This window comes from Parasteatoda tepidariorum, chromosome 9 (genome assembly GCF_043381705.1).
Source record: "Parasteatoda tepidariorum isolate YZ-2023 chromosome 9, CAS_Ptep_4.0, whole genome shotgun sequence".
Classification (NCBI taxonomy): domain Eukaryota; kingdom Metazoa; phylum Arthropoda; class Arachnida; order Araneae; family Theridiidae; genus Parasteatoda; species Parasteatoda tepidariorum.
The window spans coordinates 12,824,928-12,838,803 of record NC_092212.1 but is presented as its reverse complement, the minus strand read 5'-3'; the positions used below and the strand labels follow the sequence as shown (position 1 = coordinate 12,838,803).

Genomic DNA, 13,876 nt, shown 5'->3' with positions numbered 1-13,876 from the left:
CAAGAAACGATAATTTCCGTATGAATCTCATTAAGCTCCACCCATATTTCATTTATTTGAGCCGAAAAAACATCTAATTCCGCTCTTTCTATTTCCCCAGACACAAATTTCGGTTTCAGAATATTGTTTATACGCGTTACTTTACCTTTCAAAATGCTACGTCTTTTCTTTAAAGTTTCCATTATAATTACAAAATACAAGATTTAAGATCAAAGATTTATTGACGGACCGAAAATAAGATTAAAAAAAAACAATGTTAACTAGAGCAATATAAAATACTTTTATCTAGCTCTCTTAATTGAAATCGAAACTAAATTATAAACAATAGCTCGGATTTTTCACTCCGGTCTCGAAGGACCAAAAAATGGAATGAATCTTAAATAAATCATAAACTTATATAATGGAAAAATCATAAAAGTTAAGTAGAATATCATTAAAATTATAGAAACTAATACAATGTGGGAAAATGAAAATTATGACAACTTAGCACAACAAATAAGTTTTCAAAATCTTACCGGATATATACTTTATTTCTTTGATTGATTATCAGAGCATGATTTATAGATAACACTGAAATATTTTTCATTGAATTATAAATGAGTAATTGAAATTTCAATGGCCATATTGCCAAACATAAATATTACTCATCTACCAACATAATGAATAAATCTAAACTGAAACTAAAAAAAAAGGAAAGAAAATAATAAAAACAAAATATTTCTTGATTAACAGTACCACTGGCGCCATCTGTTATTGAAATTATAAAAAGAGTCAAAACATCGTTCGATAATAAGTTATTTAACCTTAAAGGGTTTAAAAATTCATTGGCGGTTTTAGCTAAGTTATTTTTAGTATTTTGTTTAAAATTTTTAGTTCATATTTTTAAAAAATAGTAAATGTTATTAAAATTATTTATAAGCTATAATATGGGATTTTCTTTAATTGAAAACCTTTTTAAAACTTATTAAACATCGTCTCTCCATATTTCTATTATTAATAATTATACCATTATAATTCTAAATTGCATAAAATACAGTTTCTGGTATCTAATCCAAAATCTTTGTTCTTGAACATTTGAAAAAATTACAGCAGCACATTATTTGTAGATTGATGATTCAAAAACCGAAAAGAAGAAGAAGATTCAAAAACCAGATAATTAAAATAATAAATAAATAATTAAATGAACAATAAATGAAGGAACTAACTATCATAAAAGTATCAGAAGTATTATAAAAGTATCATATCAGTCTATGCCTTGTTTTATTTTTTAAAAGTATAATTTTATTGAAAAACACTTTAATGTTTTAGCTTTTATAAAACATATTTGATCTATTCATCTTATTATCTATACACAAACAATTAAAGACAATTAAACTTGTGTCAAGTCATTTGATTAAACTTTTTTAAACTTGTCAAAACTTACAGTATTTCAATATAATCTGAATTTATTCAAAAAATTTGTCAAAAATCACAAATTGGCTTTTTTGGGATAGGGTAAATTGGTAATTGCTTATTTATTTATTAAAAAAACCCATTAAAAACACTTTTTGAGAAAATTTTGCTTGCATTTTTTTTTTGTTTTTCGTACTTATGTAGTGTTGAACCTCGACTTCATTATGATTTAAATAAACATGTATCTATAATTTATTAATGTTTTTTTGCTGTTTAAAATTCTTTTTCTTCACTGTCTTTTTATCTATAGTTTATTGATATGGTATTCATAATTTTGTATTATCTTCTGTTTATAATATATAATTCTTTTATTGCAATTAATAGTGTAGCTTATAATTTTATGTTACATTTTGTTATTTTGAAGTTTTCTGTAATTAGCTATTCTTTCAGGCTTTCTAATTTTTTATTTATCTTTCAGTCAATTCTTTTAGTTACATATTTTTCCCTACCAATTTAAAAATTTATCTAATTTGCACCGAATGTTTTTATTCATAAATTTTTTCTTGCGCAAGTCATTTGTGTCTACTTACTAGCAATTCTTACAAAAATTAATCTCTGCTAAAAAATTTTATGAGTATTTGCTAATGCAGTAAGTCTAGTTTCTACTAATTTTGATTACTTTGTGACATGATGATTTTGATAACAATAAGAAAAATCGTAAAATTATATAAATGTAATAATTTTGTGATTTTACGTAATTCCAAACGTAATTTTATCCCCTGAGTCAACTCTAATTTTCTCGCTTTAATAACCTCATCACTGGAGACTCTGGTTCGGCGATTTTGATTTTTAGCCGGGATGACTATCCTTAAAACTGGACTTTTAGTGACTTTAAAAATTTTTTAAATCTCATGGTATTCTTAGGTTGGATTTGAACTGTCCTCGTCATTCACACCATTTTAATCCACTTTTACTATTTCAACACTATTTTGATGATTTTACTATTTGTAACTCGTTTAATTGTTTCCTTAATAGGCAATTTGTCCTATGATTAGTTTTTAAAATTTATGCCATTTGATTGCCTCAATATAAGGGTCTGTTGACCTGGAATGGCAATTTATATTTTAATTTGCTTCTAATATTGCTGGTGTTTTAAATTTAATTGTGCTTTTAATCCTTATTTTAGGGTCTGTTGACCTGGACTTTTCATGGCATACATGCCAGATATATTTGTCAAGTTTTCTTAAAGATTTAATATTCTGACTAATTGTAGATTACTAATTTTGTTCAAGAGTATTGTTCGCCCGCAAAGTTTACGGGCTGTTGCCATTTGACTTTTGTATCTTATGTATTTTATGCATTTTTTGTATTTTATGTTCTTTAATGTTTTTTTTTACTTGGTTTTTAATAAACATTTACCCGTATGCCCTCAGTAGGGGCAGGTTGGGGTAAATATTTTCATAAATTTAATAATTTGAAACTCACATACTAAGTTAAAAAATAACATAAAGAAAAACAATCATATATTTATGTACTGTAATATTCCTTAAATTTATAAGAATTATACATCATTTAGAAACATACATCATTCAGACAATACTTAATTGTCTGAAATGTTTCCTCAGAAGTTCATTTCTAAATTATTCACTTATCATAATGTTTTTTAAAGTCATCGGCTCGGTATTGTACTCAATGTTTCCACACTTTCATTGCATTTCAGCACTTGAATGAGGTGGATCAACATCTAGGAACTCTACATCTTCATTTGATGTTCATTGTCGGTAGTTTGATCATCCATCTTTTTCGCTATAACAATCTGGCAAACTTCTTATTCTGTTAATGTGAAGCTACGTCGATGTTTTTATAAATTTTCATCAAATTCTTGAACTCTTGAGTTGGCAAAACTGAAAGGTTGTTCTATAATCGATTATCCTTCTTTTTCGTTATAACAATCTGACAAACTTCTTACTCTGTTAATGTGGAAGCTACTTAGATGTTTTTATTAGTTTTCATCAAATTCTTGAACTCTTGAGTTGGCAAAACTGAAAGGTTGTTCTATAATCGATTATCCTTCTTTTTCGTTTTAACAATCTGGCAAACTTCTTATTTTGTTAATGTTGAGGTTACATAGATATTTTTATTAATTTCAATTAAAAACTCGAACTCTCAAGTTGTCAAATCTGAAGGCTGTTCTATAATTTCTTCTTCTTGGATACCTTTTTGTGCGAAATATTTTGTGAGCGAAGCAATTTCTGATGATTTTAGCAGAAACTAGATTCCATGAAAAGATGTGCACCGCATCAAGAGCCTAGTTTTCTGAGTCAAAGAAAAGCACATTTCATTAACAGACCTGTCCAACCTACAATTTAAGAAGGAGTGAAAAAATTTGAATTCTAGCATTAAAAAAAAGAAAAAGAATTCTGTGAAATCCAAAAATTAGCACAAGGAAAGAAAAGGTATTTTTTCTGAATTTACGCAATAAATATAAATAAAACAAGAATGAATAAAAAAAATTGAAAAAATAAATATAAATACTGATAACATTAAATGATGTAATGATCGCATAAAGCGATAATTTTAACATACAAATGTATAGAAGAAATCAGAGTCTGAGTGATATTGATAGCAATATAGCAAATGATAACATTAACTGCTATCACATTAAGCAGAGACTACTGTAATTCTATACTTATCTGTAAATTGTAATTGAATGTGTGGTTTAGCAAATATTGTTACCATCTTGCATAATCTTCTTGTTCTCTTACTACAGTTTGAATGCAATATTGAAAAAAACAAAAACCTATTTCACCTATTTGGACCTATATTTTGAATTTGTGCTGTAATATATGTTTCTGTTATTTTTGTATCTTAGGTTGTTTTTTGTCTTCTGTGTATCACTCTCATAATTTATTACTTCTTAAATATTTTGTAGGTTGGATGCAAATGTCCATAGTATCCTTAGGCATATGTTTGATGACAGCTATGATTTTTATTGGTCAAATCTTTTTTCAGTGGTTTCTCATACTCAGCCCAATTTCATACAAAGTAAGAGTTTTTTTTCTTCCTTTTTTAAACAAAAATTATTATATATAAGCAATGGTTTTTAGTTTTCTCTAAAATTGGAAAATGTGTGTCATAATTTAAAAAAATAACTTTTCTCCCACATAAATTTATTTTTTATAGTGTATTAAGAATAGTTTTGTAATATTTGAAGTTATTTCTATCTTGTAAAAATTTCAATGTCATAAACATTATAAATAACTTTTAAACTTAAAACGTCTTACAAATAAAAAGGAAATTTTTTCGCAAAATAATATTTTGCATGAGTAGAACAACTTACTTGTTTGTTGACCAATTTTCATTATATTTTCATACATTTTTATCATATTTTTTCTTTTTATATCTCAATATAGATTTTATTTTCAATCATAAATATTTTTTGCAATTTTATAAAAGCAATTGAAATCTTAATGTTTGCTTTTTAATTTTATTTTAAAAAAAAACTTAATTTTTAAAAAAAGAAATTTTTTTTAAAGACTTTTAAAAAATTAAAGAATTTTGCATCAAGATTTTTAATATTTTCTTTATTGTTTAAGTTTTTATAAGAAATTTATTGTGAAAGACTTTAGTCTTATGAAAATAAAAGAATCTGCATTGTGACTTGTATTTTTTAATAGTAAATATTTTTCCTTTTTTTGTTACAAATTTAAATGCTGACTTTAAACAAAAAAATGCTACCAGCTCACCTCGAAGACCTTAAATTATAGTTCAGTGTTATTTAATCATCATTTTACTGAGTAAAACTGGTTTTAAAAGTTAAGTATATAATAATTAATAAAATAGATAAATTGTAGTGCAAAAAATAAAGCATGAGTTAAAGTTCAACTACAAATTTTTTATTCCCTATTTATATCAAATGATTAAATTTTCACCTAGTAACCAAATTTTATTTAATGTTTTCTAATGTGAACATAATAAATCTTAATTTATAATTTTTTTTTCTTTGCTTTATTAAGAAAAGCATTAAGTAATTCATAATTTTATTTAACTTTATAACTAATCTTTTGTCTAACTAACCAACAACTTTCCTTTCATGTTTTCCAATGTAAAAAGATTAAGTATAAATTTTTAATTTTTTTCGTTACTTGATTGAGAAAAACATTAAGAAATTCATAATTTTATTTAACTGTACAGTGTATTACATTCAGTGAAGCAAACTTTAAGTTTATTGCATATTTAATTGATGCTTATTAAAATTTATTTGACTTAAACTCAATTTTTGTAGTAAAGTTTTAGTTAAAATTTATTTACCAAGTTATAATTTCTTTCAAAATTAAAAGTAACTGTAATATAAAACAAAAATTGAACATGGCTATGACTTGGAAACGCTTGAGAGTATGAGACAATACTCTCTAATTATTAAACAGTTTTCATTACCATTGTTATTCTTTTCTTACTTAATACTTTGTGTACTATTTTTTTTAATAAAAATGACTTTTATAAAAAGAATACTTTAATTAATCTAAAATTTGCTTGTTTATTAAATTATCCTCAAGCTAAAGAAACATTTAGATTTTAAAAAGTTGTTCTTTCTTTAATTAGAAGAAGTTGAATTATATATAAAAACATATTTTAACTAAATTTAAATATTTTGATTAAAAACAAAACCTTTTTTGTATGGTAAAAGTGATCAGCATCAAAGGGATTACTTAAACACTTCTATTTCTTAATTCTTTTGTAGGCATTCTCTTCTCAAAGTCGTAGAAATAGTTCAGAGCCCTCAAGATCCGATGAAATTTCACAGCAGGTACAAATAATTCCTGACTTCAAATTTGTTGTTGTATAAAATCAGGGTGCTTAGTGGTTTTAAAAAGTGTGCCTATTTTTGATTTACATTTTTTATTAGTCCTTAAAGATGCTTCTTTTATTCAGAATTTGTAAAAAGTGCTTAATTTTCCATCTTTTAAAAAGGGATTTTTTCTTTGCCGTGTCAATTGTCATTATAAATTACAAAAAAATGCATCATTTTCACAATTTTCTCTGTGATATTTATCTGAATCTACTTTTTTTTTTATCATGATTATACAAAGTTTTTGAGTTTTATTGATTTTATATTTATTAATTAAGAACTTTAAATGACAGAAAAAAATAATTTTTATTGATGCACAGATCCTAATTATGATTTTTTTTTTTTTTGTAAAGTGATTAAAAATATTTTTTGAGTGCTTGAAAAGTAATTAAAAGGTGATTATTTTTTGTTAAAAAATCTGGCTCTGCACCCTGAAAATAGTGAATATTAGTCATGGTTTGCAATACAGCTATTTTTACGCTATAAACAGTTTCCATTTACACTACCAAAATAAATACTTATTTCTTTTGGTGTTTGTATATGGTATGAAAATGCTGAATAGCTTCTAATTATATATATATATATCTTATTTATTATGTTCTCTTCTTTTACATTTATTGACTAAATAAATAATTTTGTCTAAAAGATTTATGAAAGAAGTGAGAGAAATAAAAGTGAAATGTAACAGTATCAAAATATCTTTAAAAAACAAAGTTTAAAATTATAATACCTATGATAAAAAATGCAAAATATCAAACATTTTTTTGATTTATTCAAAGAAACTGAAATAAAAATAATAATTTTGAATTAATTATTATTCTGATAAATGTAAAATTGACATGTTTTTAGTAGACAAGAAGGAAAAGATTTAGAATTATTTGATTATTTTGCACAAACCGCAAAGTTTATTATAATTTTTCATTATTGTTATTGCAATTTAGATACGATTAGTGGTTTAGGTACTCTTACTATTAAACCTTGAGGTTTGATCCCCAATGGTAGTTAGAAATTCACTCTGCTTTAGATTGATGGGTACCAGGTGGTCTGGGAAATAAGGATAGTTGGTGCCTAATTCTGACCATATTGTCATCATCCTGCAGTTGGTCAAGAAAATGTGAACCCTTAACCTCCATGACTCTCTTTGCACATAGCAGACTGTTGTGAAAGTGCTTTTTCTAGTTTTTGAATCATCAAAAATACATTCATTGCTTTATTAAAGAATTTATTAAATAATATTTTATGAAATATTAAAGAATTGATCTGATAACAAATATCAATTTTATTTGTCAGCAATTTGCTTAGAAGATACTGTCAGTGGGCAATGCTAATCACATTGCGACCCTTCCTGCCGTTGATCGCTAAAATGAGGTTCCTTAAAAAGTAATTTATGTTTTTAGTACATATATTTTGTTCGTGAATTTGATCCCAAGAAAATTTCTGTTTAGATCAGCTTTTACAGCCTTATCTGAAGAAAAAAAATTTGTTGGGATAACAGGGGTCAGGGAGAACAGGAAAAACTTGGAATTGTCAGAGAATTTTATTTTGCCCGTAAAAAGCAGAGATTAACACACATTGGAATTTATGTTCATATGATTTAAAATCACACATCATGATTCATGTTTAAGCGATTTAAGATAGCATTTTGTGTTTCATATTTTCACGATTTTAAAATCAAGATTCGTATTCATGTGATTTTAAATTCAAATATCAAGATTTATGTTCACTTGATTTTAATATCGAACATCGAGATTCGTATTAACCCGGATATAAATTCAAACATAAAAATTTTTATTGACGCTATTTTAAAATTAATATCGATATTCGTGTTTGCGTGGTTTGAAAATTGCACATTGAGATTCATATTCCCACAATTTAAGTAGATGAATAAAATATCGCATCGATACTTTAATTAAAACATAGATAACATTCTGTTTATAAATGATTCCTACATATACTTTTTCCTTTCTCAAATTTCGGGTATTTTTTTCAAATATTTAAGAAGTTTTTTTGCACGTAACATTTTTGGATTTCTATTTTCAGCTTGTTTTTTTTTAACTCTCATCCATGTGGTTGTGAATCAATACAGAGTTTCATAAATATTAAAAAAAATCCATGATTTTCCACCAAATATCACCAAAATGAGGTGGTGACAAAATGGTTGAAACTAGTTATAAGAATTAATCAATTGCGGAAAGATTTTTATTTGATATTTTGTGTTCGCTGATAGTTTTTTTAAATTTTATCTGAGTGTGTTGTTAACATCTATGCTATGTAATTTTTAGCCTTATCTACCTATGGTCCTTGAAGTGCTCAGCCTCTAAAGGAGATCTATTTCATATTTTGTGTTCGCAGATAGTTTTTCATTTTATCTAAGTGTGTTGTTAACATTTATGTTATGTAATTTTTAGCCTTATCTACCTATGGTCCTAAAGCGCTCAGCCTCTAAGGGCGAAATATTTACAACCATCATCCAAGACAGATCGTATGGAACTAATGAAGACAGCGTGCAGTCCACTCCTGATGGGGGAAGTCTTAATATTCCTGACACCACCGAATGTGATAATTTTGCATCAGAACACTATCAGAGATTCTGAGCATCACTTTACTTGTGAGAAATGACAGGGTAGTGTGTGCAATTTGAACTGTCGTTATTTACTTAAAATGCTATTTTTGGTGCAATACAATATTTAGAGTGTAATAAAAACAAATACTGATCTCTTTTTATATAATTTGCTTTGCATTTTCTATTTTCTTACGCCCCTAATCTTATTTATCAAGTTTTTAGCTCAAATCTGTTCAATATTTTTTTGGTAATCCTATTTAAAAAGTTTTTCGTGGGGAAGAGGAAAAAACTTCTTAGAAAAATTAATTAAAATTTCAGTATGTCGGAAAAAATTATTTTTTTAGAAATCTTAAATGTGCAAATATTGCAAATAAAAATTTGCAATAAAAACTGCTAAAAAGAAGCCGTGATGGCTTAGTGATTAAGACGCTGAACCGTCATCGTGAAAAAACTGGGGATCGATGTCCAGCAGTGGCTTGAAGCCTACATAGCTGGTTACAAAATTGTAGAGTCTTAACCGCCATAGGCTGTTGCGGGAGGGCCTTTCCTTCTAACTGCTCAAAAGGGGATTTTATTTTATTGCACAACTATCGTTGAGCTGGCGACCCGATTTTGGGTTTATGAGTACTGATGTTCAACTTCTTAGCCTTGTAATTTGAATTAAATTCAGTAAACAAGGAAACTCCTGGATCAAGTATTGAGAGAAATTTTCCTTCGGGGTAGATTTTTTATGTAACTAACCTGCATTTGCATTGCACCGACAGGTAAACCTTCCACAGTCAGCCTGATGGAAAGGGACTCTAACCCATTAGCCATCATCTACCACTGAGGATATTTGCGTCAGCACTGTGATCGGAGATTTTAGAAACCAAGCTAAAATCCATTAACTACTTAAAAATGATCAGAAATCCACTTGGAGTGATAATGGAATCAAGCCTCTCAAAAAGTAATTAATTTACTTAACAAATCAAACTCCCCATGGTGTAATAATATTGTATTCAAAATATCAGAACTTAAAAAACCATGTTGAAATTTGCAGAATTATTGCTGAAACAGTTATTGATAAATTATGCAGATTTTTTACTTTGTGTTGTCAAAAGGCCAAGTATAGTTTTTGTTTTCTAATAATTTTTCATATTTTGAACGAAAAACTGCCAGTCTAAGAAAACTTTTTTACATGGAAAAGGTGAAAAGCAAAATTTTTTAAAAGAATTAATTTAGTCTTGTAGTAATATGGGAAGAAATATATTCGTAGAAATATGGGATAAAATGGTAGCAAAAGTATACATTACATAAAAAGAAAAACTTTTTAAACAGGTTTTACTCTATTTCACTAAAATAATAGTTTCATATATAAAATCATTTATTATTACTGACTTTGCAGATTTTCTTAGAAATAGTTAATAAATAAGGTATAATATTGTAATTTGAGTTTAAAAATGTTTTGAATAGTTAACTGCTAAAGTACTTAGTAACGATTTTCTAAACACTTACTTTTATTTTTGCATCAACCCATGATATTCCTGCTTATGCTTTTATTTCATAAAAATGCTGTCAAAGTAATCATTTCAATTGTCATATTTATTTAGCTTCTTGTTGGACATTAGTCATTATTTTAAACATAAAACTTATTAGTTTTATTTGTGATTTCAAAAGTATTGTTTTACTGTTACTAAATAGAACTTTGTTTTACATCATTATTATTGTTATTACAATTAATTTCTAATTCTGTATGTAGAGATTTCTAGGAAGCTTATAACCTGATAAAAGCTATTGTGGTGATTGAACGAAGGCGTCAAATGTAATTTAGAATATATCAATTTACCTTTAAATAATCTCATTTTTTCTTCAATTGTTTTCATTACACAGAGAGTTTTGTCTTTCAAAGTATAGATAGTATTTTCTATGCATTTTTGTAAACATTTCATTCTTAAGTTAAAGTATTTGTTAAATATAACATATGATTATGTGAGACCATTTAAAAACTAAACTCAGTGGCACGACAGCTCATCGATGGCACATCTCAGTTTTTTTGCCGTTCGGCTCTGGGGTGCAGGAGCAGATGTTCCGATTGGGTGGTCAACCAAACGTGGAACCCCCAGTGCTTAGTCCTTAAGAATGCTTGGTACTCATTTCATCGACCCACTGAAGGGATGAAAGGCTGAGTCAACCTTGCCTGGCCCTCGGATCAAACCTAGGACCCATGGAATGAAAGCGCAAAGCCCTATTACTCAGCCACTGGGTGTCCATTGTGAGACCATTATGTACTTTTATTTTGCAAGTGTACTTTTTATTAGAATTTCTGAAAAACTGGACAAAAAATATAAGCTTTCACTTAACATTGGTTAGATGAAATTTAAGAAAATTAATTTTCTAAATTGATTTATATGAATTGAAAACAGTTCTATAATATTTTATGATTGTTTAAAGATACAAATAATGATAGGAGATATTATTTTAATATCTTAGGTGCAAGTAAATACTATTTGCTAAGCTATTTCAAGTTCTTAGATTGATGGGCACTTATATAAGCGTTCCTAATTACTATATTTTAACAAGACTTATAAATCACTAGTTTTATAACGTCAAGTGAAGAAAAAATTATTTGCATAAATATGTTATTTGATAAAATACAGTTGTGACAATGTGATACATAAATGCACACGTTTTAATTTTCTAATTTAAAAGAAAAGTATGTTATATTTTTATTTATTTATTTTTGAAAAAAAAACCCAGCTTTTTATAGTATGCCAAAAGAAAAAGATCTTTATTACTTTTCAAAACTTGAATTTAAAAATGTAGAAATTTTTAAAGGAAATTTTTATAGTTGGAAGTCAGTTAAATCCAGCAGCATGGAAATGGTATAAAACTGTGCAATTCAGTGAACTGTTTGAAAGTAATGTTATTTAAATGATGTAGTTTTTAATACTGCTTTAAAGATAATTAATGATAAGGTAAATGGAAAAGATTTTATTAATAATGGTAAAATAAATTAATAGTAAAAATTGTCTCTCAACAGACAAAAAGCTATTGTTAAAAATTAATGGTCTTTAAAGCACAACTAAATTTAACAAATGCTGATTTAAAAATTGTCTCCAAACTCCCCCCCCCCCTCCATGTGCATTCAATTATTTAATAAATATGGAATTATTATGAACAAAAGCTCCATAAAAGTAAGTTTAGTAAAATTCTAAACATTTTGAACTGATAGTTTCTTATTTCATTATGTGATATGTAATAAATTCTGAAATAAATATGTGATCATTTTATAATGTGATTTGTAATCAAAAATTGATTCACTCACTTAAAATGAACACTACATTTTTGATATGATTTCCGACTTTCAAACTCATTATTATATTTTTGATTATAGTGTCAAAATTATTGGTCAGTAATCTTAAAGAATTTTCAACATTTTAAGACATGGTTACTGAAATTTGGCGAATTATGTTCCCTTTCTGTTAAACTGTATATAATTTCCCTTTTTAGAAAACTAAATACTGTAATACCTTTCTGTAGGGGGCACCAGACGAACCAAACTTTTTCTCCTTTAAAAAAAAATTCAGAAAATTTTAATTTAAAAGAATTCAGATAAACCGTTATTCAGAAGTCTTTTTTTTTTCAGTACATGAGAATTGAAAGTTTCTAATTAAAAAAAATAATTTTTTTTGCTGAAATATATATGAACAATGGAATTTTGTTCTTGCAGAAATTCATTTAAAATAATGTATCAAACTAAATTAAATTATAGTTAAATACTAGTAAAAAATTTTTTTGAATTAGAATGTTTTAATTATATATATTAAGCACATTGACTGAGATATTCTTTCCGAAATGTTAAGAAATCTATTCTTTAAACTTAGAAACAGCTGGGATTCTTTTTTTTATCAGCTTCACCTCAATTGTTTCTTTTTTTTAATTTTATTATTTTATTCAAATATATTCCCTATCAATCAACCCACCTTTTTTTTATTTTATCAATGTTGTAATTTGTTAATTTTTACCTGAATCTCTTCTTTTTTCAACACTCTGAGAGATTCTTCATCATTTAACCGGAACTATATACTCTGTTTACATAGCAGTATGTGTTCTTCGCCTTGTTTTAGATTAATTTTTTAAAAAAAAGAATTGTGTGCAAAATAAATTAATTTTTTCTCCACTTGGATAAGAAAGAATAATTCAATATTTTATTTTGTGTTTCTCTACTTATATTTTGAAATTTTTTTTTCAGCATCCCTTTAATCAAGTGTTTCTTGTTAAAAGGCAAACACATAAAGTTCCCTATTCAAAGGGCTCAATAGAATTGTCATTTAAATTGAATGTGTCTTAAATGCAGTGGTGTCCCTTACAGGAGGTAGTACTGTACTAAAAAGAATATAATTAAAAGACTAAGGGTGTTATTACTTTGTATTTTTTTCTCTATATTCATCGGTTTAGCTTATATTTGGTGCTGCTTTATTTATTAAAAAATTTGGTGCTAATTTTTTAAAATGTAAGTTTTTTTTGTAAAATAAATTAATTGAACCTTACTAAAGTATTAATCACTAATTTATTCATAGAATAACTTAAAAATTAGATTTTGAATTTGCTGCTCCGCAAAGATTAATTGAAATAAACATAGTTTGAATAAAATTGTTTTTGATCAGATATGGATGGTTGACTGAATGTAAACAATAACAAGTTTCCAAAAGAAAGTTAGAAAACTTACAGTGTATCCCTCCGCTTATGTTATGCATATTAAGCAATGTGTAAACCGGCTGAATATTCTAGAAATTTTATTATATTCTGATTTCTTTTCAAATGTGCTTGAAATTTTACTTTTCATATGAGTTTTCTGAAATTTATAAATTCCAACATGTCCTGATTCTATGGTTATAATCGGGGAAAATATCGCTGATTGTTATTTTTTGGGTAGCATCATAGCATACTTGCAGGTTCTTTCGAATAAATTTATTTGTTTTGTTGAAAGTTAGAGTAAAAGTACATGCAATATTTTGAACACTACAAGTATAATAATATTGAATCTAAGGGGCAAAAATCAATCTGAAGTAGTAGCCTGAATGTCTTACAAT

General features: G+C 26.6%; 1 protein-coding gene across 3 annotated transcripts in view; it reads left to right on the top strand.

Annotated features, from left to right (window-relative positions):
- Positions 1-10,798, top strand: part of LOC107452415 (CSC1-like protein 2) — a 42,777-nt gene extending 31,979 nt beyond the window's left edge. For all 3 annotated transcript variants that reach the window (XM_016068888.4, XM_016068889.4, XM_043053447.2), the window contains exons 21-23: positions 4,325-4,437; positions 6,134-6,199; positions 8,650-10,798. In XM_016068888.4, the coding sequence (XP_015924374.2) occupies positions 4,325-4,437; positions 6,134-6,199; positions 8,650-8,835 (365 nt within the window). In that variant the 3' untranslated portion in view covers positions 8,836-10,798. The remainder of the gene's footprint in view (positions 1-4,324; positions 4,438-6,133; positions 6,200-8,649) is intronic.
- The last annotated feature ends 3,078 nt before the right edge of the window (positions 10,799-13,876 follow it).